We start from the raw sequence: 1,394 nt of genomic DNA, 5'->3' as shown, positions 1-1,394 counted from the left end.
CAGACCCGCCACGGACAGCGTCAGGCAGAGACCAGGTCTTGTTTGCGCAGACGAGAGCCACTTTATTCTGGCCTCCTTGGATGACGTAACCGGAAGCACATTTGAGTATTTTTCCTTCCTTTCTGTTGGGGCGAAGTTGAGAATAGGTAGATGTGATAGATATTATCTTCTATCTGGCGTATTAGCATTCGTTGTGTGTCATTATCGTAAATTTCGTGAATAGTATAATTTTTCGTACATTATCATTCATTGATTACCTTTACTCAGTATCAGTATTGTCATTTGTTGCATAATATAATTTCTGTTTCTATATCTATTGTCTGTTTCTTCATAAATACTTTTTAAACTATAATTTCTTGTTTTCTTTCATCCCCTATCTATTTCATATCTATTCTTAATATCCCTTTTTATTATACATCGGTTTCCATGGCCATTATCTGTTATGTGTTATAATTCTCATTATTTGTTCCATGTTACCAAGTTGACGCAGTAGTCTTTTCTAACATAATCTTTCTTTATCCATATAATCGTTATCACCGTAGACTGCATTACACTAATACTTTGTAAAATCTCATTTCTAGAATCTACCGGTATCATCTTACGGTAATCCGCTCTTATTAATTCTCTGTCCAGTTTTTATTAATACTTTTTTATATTCTCTAAATCTAAATCTAATACTCTTCCTCCTTATACAATTTCCCTTTTCCTTTTCGTATTTCCCGCCACATTTTCCCCCTTCACCCTATCTACTACCCTAACCCCCCACCTCGTCCCCCCCTCCCCTGTACTTACAGTTTTTCTTCAGTTTAATTTTTATAAAGTGTTAAATCTAGCTCTGCTTTTACACGTGTAGTTTTTATTCGACTTTTAATCCACTTGTACTCTATCCCCTACCCCTTCCCCTTCTAACTTACTCGTGGCACACATCGCTGTTCTCCAGGGCGGTTGGCACACCCTCGCACGCCACCAACTGGCACTCCGCTCCATAGTACCCATCCTCGCACTCGCAGAACTCCGGTGCCTTGCAGACGCCCCCGTTCTGGCACTGGAAGGAGCAATGGGGCACACAGCCCTCTTCCAAGACAGCGTGCGTCCATTTTCCTCCGTGGCACTCGAGTTTAGCGTGAGTGCCACCGCCGGATTTCAGTTTGTAACCCTTGAGGCAGTGGACGGTGGCGTCGTAGCTCCTGGAGATTGGGATTAATGGGAGTTTGTGGGATTAATGGGAGATTAATGTAGTTTTTCTTGTTGGATCAGATTAATATATTGTTCATTGATCTCAATTTAATAATCAAAATATTTTTTTTACTGTTCTTTAATTTTTTTTTATCTCGGGATTTTTTCCTTTCCTGATTTTTTTTCTTATTGAAGTATTTACTTAATTGGAATTTGTA

The 1,394-nt window shown here is 39.2% G+C and overlaps 1 protein-coding gene across 1 annotated transcript in view; it reads right to left on the bottom strand.

Moving 5' to 3' along the window:
* Nucleotides 1-1,394, bottom strand: part of LOC119581721 (neurogenic locus notch homolog protein 1-like) — a gene marked incomplete in the record, with an annotated part of 24,689 nt that overhangs the window by 5,710 nt on the left and 17,585 nt on the right. Inside the window, 2 exon segments of the mRNA XM_037929846.1 lie at nucleotides 1-122; nucleotides 915-1,187. Coding sequence (XP_037785774.1) covers nucleotides 1-122; nucleotides 915-1,187 — 395 coding nt within the window.

Source organism: Penaeus monodon, chromosome 15 (genome assembly GCF_015228065.2).
Source record: "Penaeus monodon isolate SGIC_2016 chromosome 15, NSTDA_Pmon_1, whole genome shotgun sequence".
NCBI classification, from domain to species: domain Eukaryota; kingdom Metazoa; phylum Arthropoda; class Malacostraca; order Decapoda; family Penaeidae; genus Penaeus; species Penaeus monodon.
Note: the sequence above shows the minus strand (reverse complement) of the source record. Positions and strands in the feature narration are given on the sequence as shown.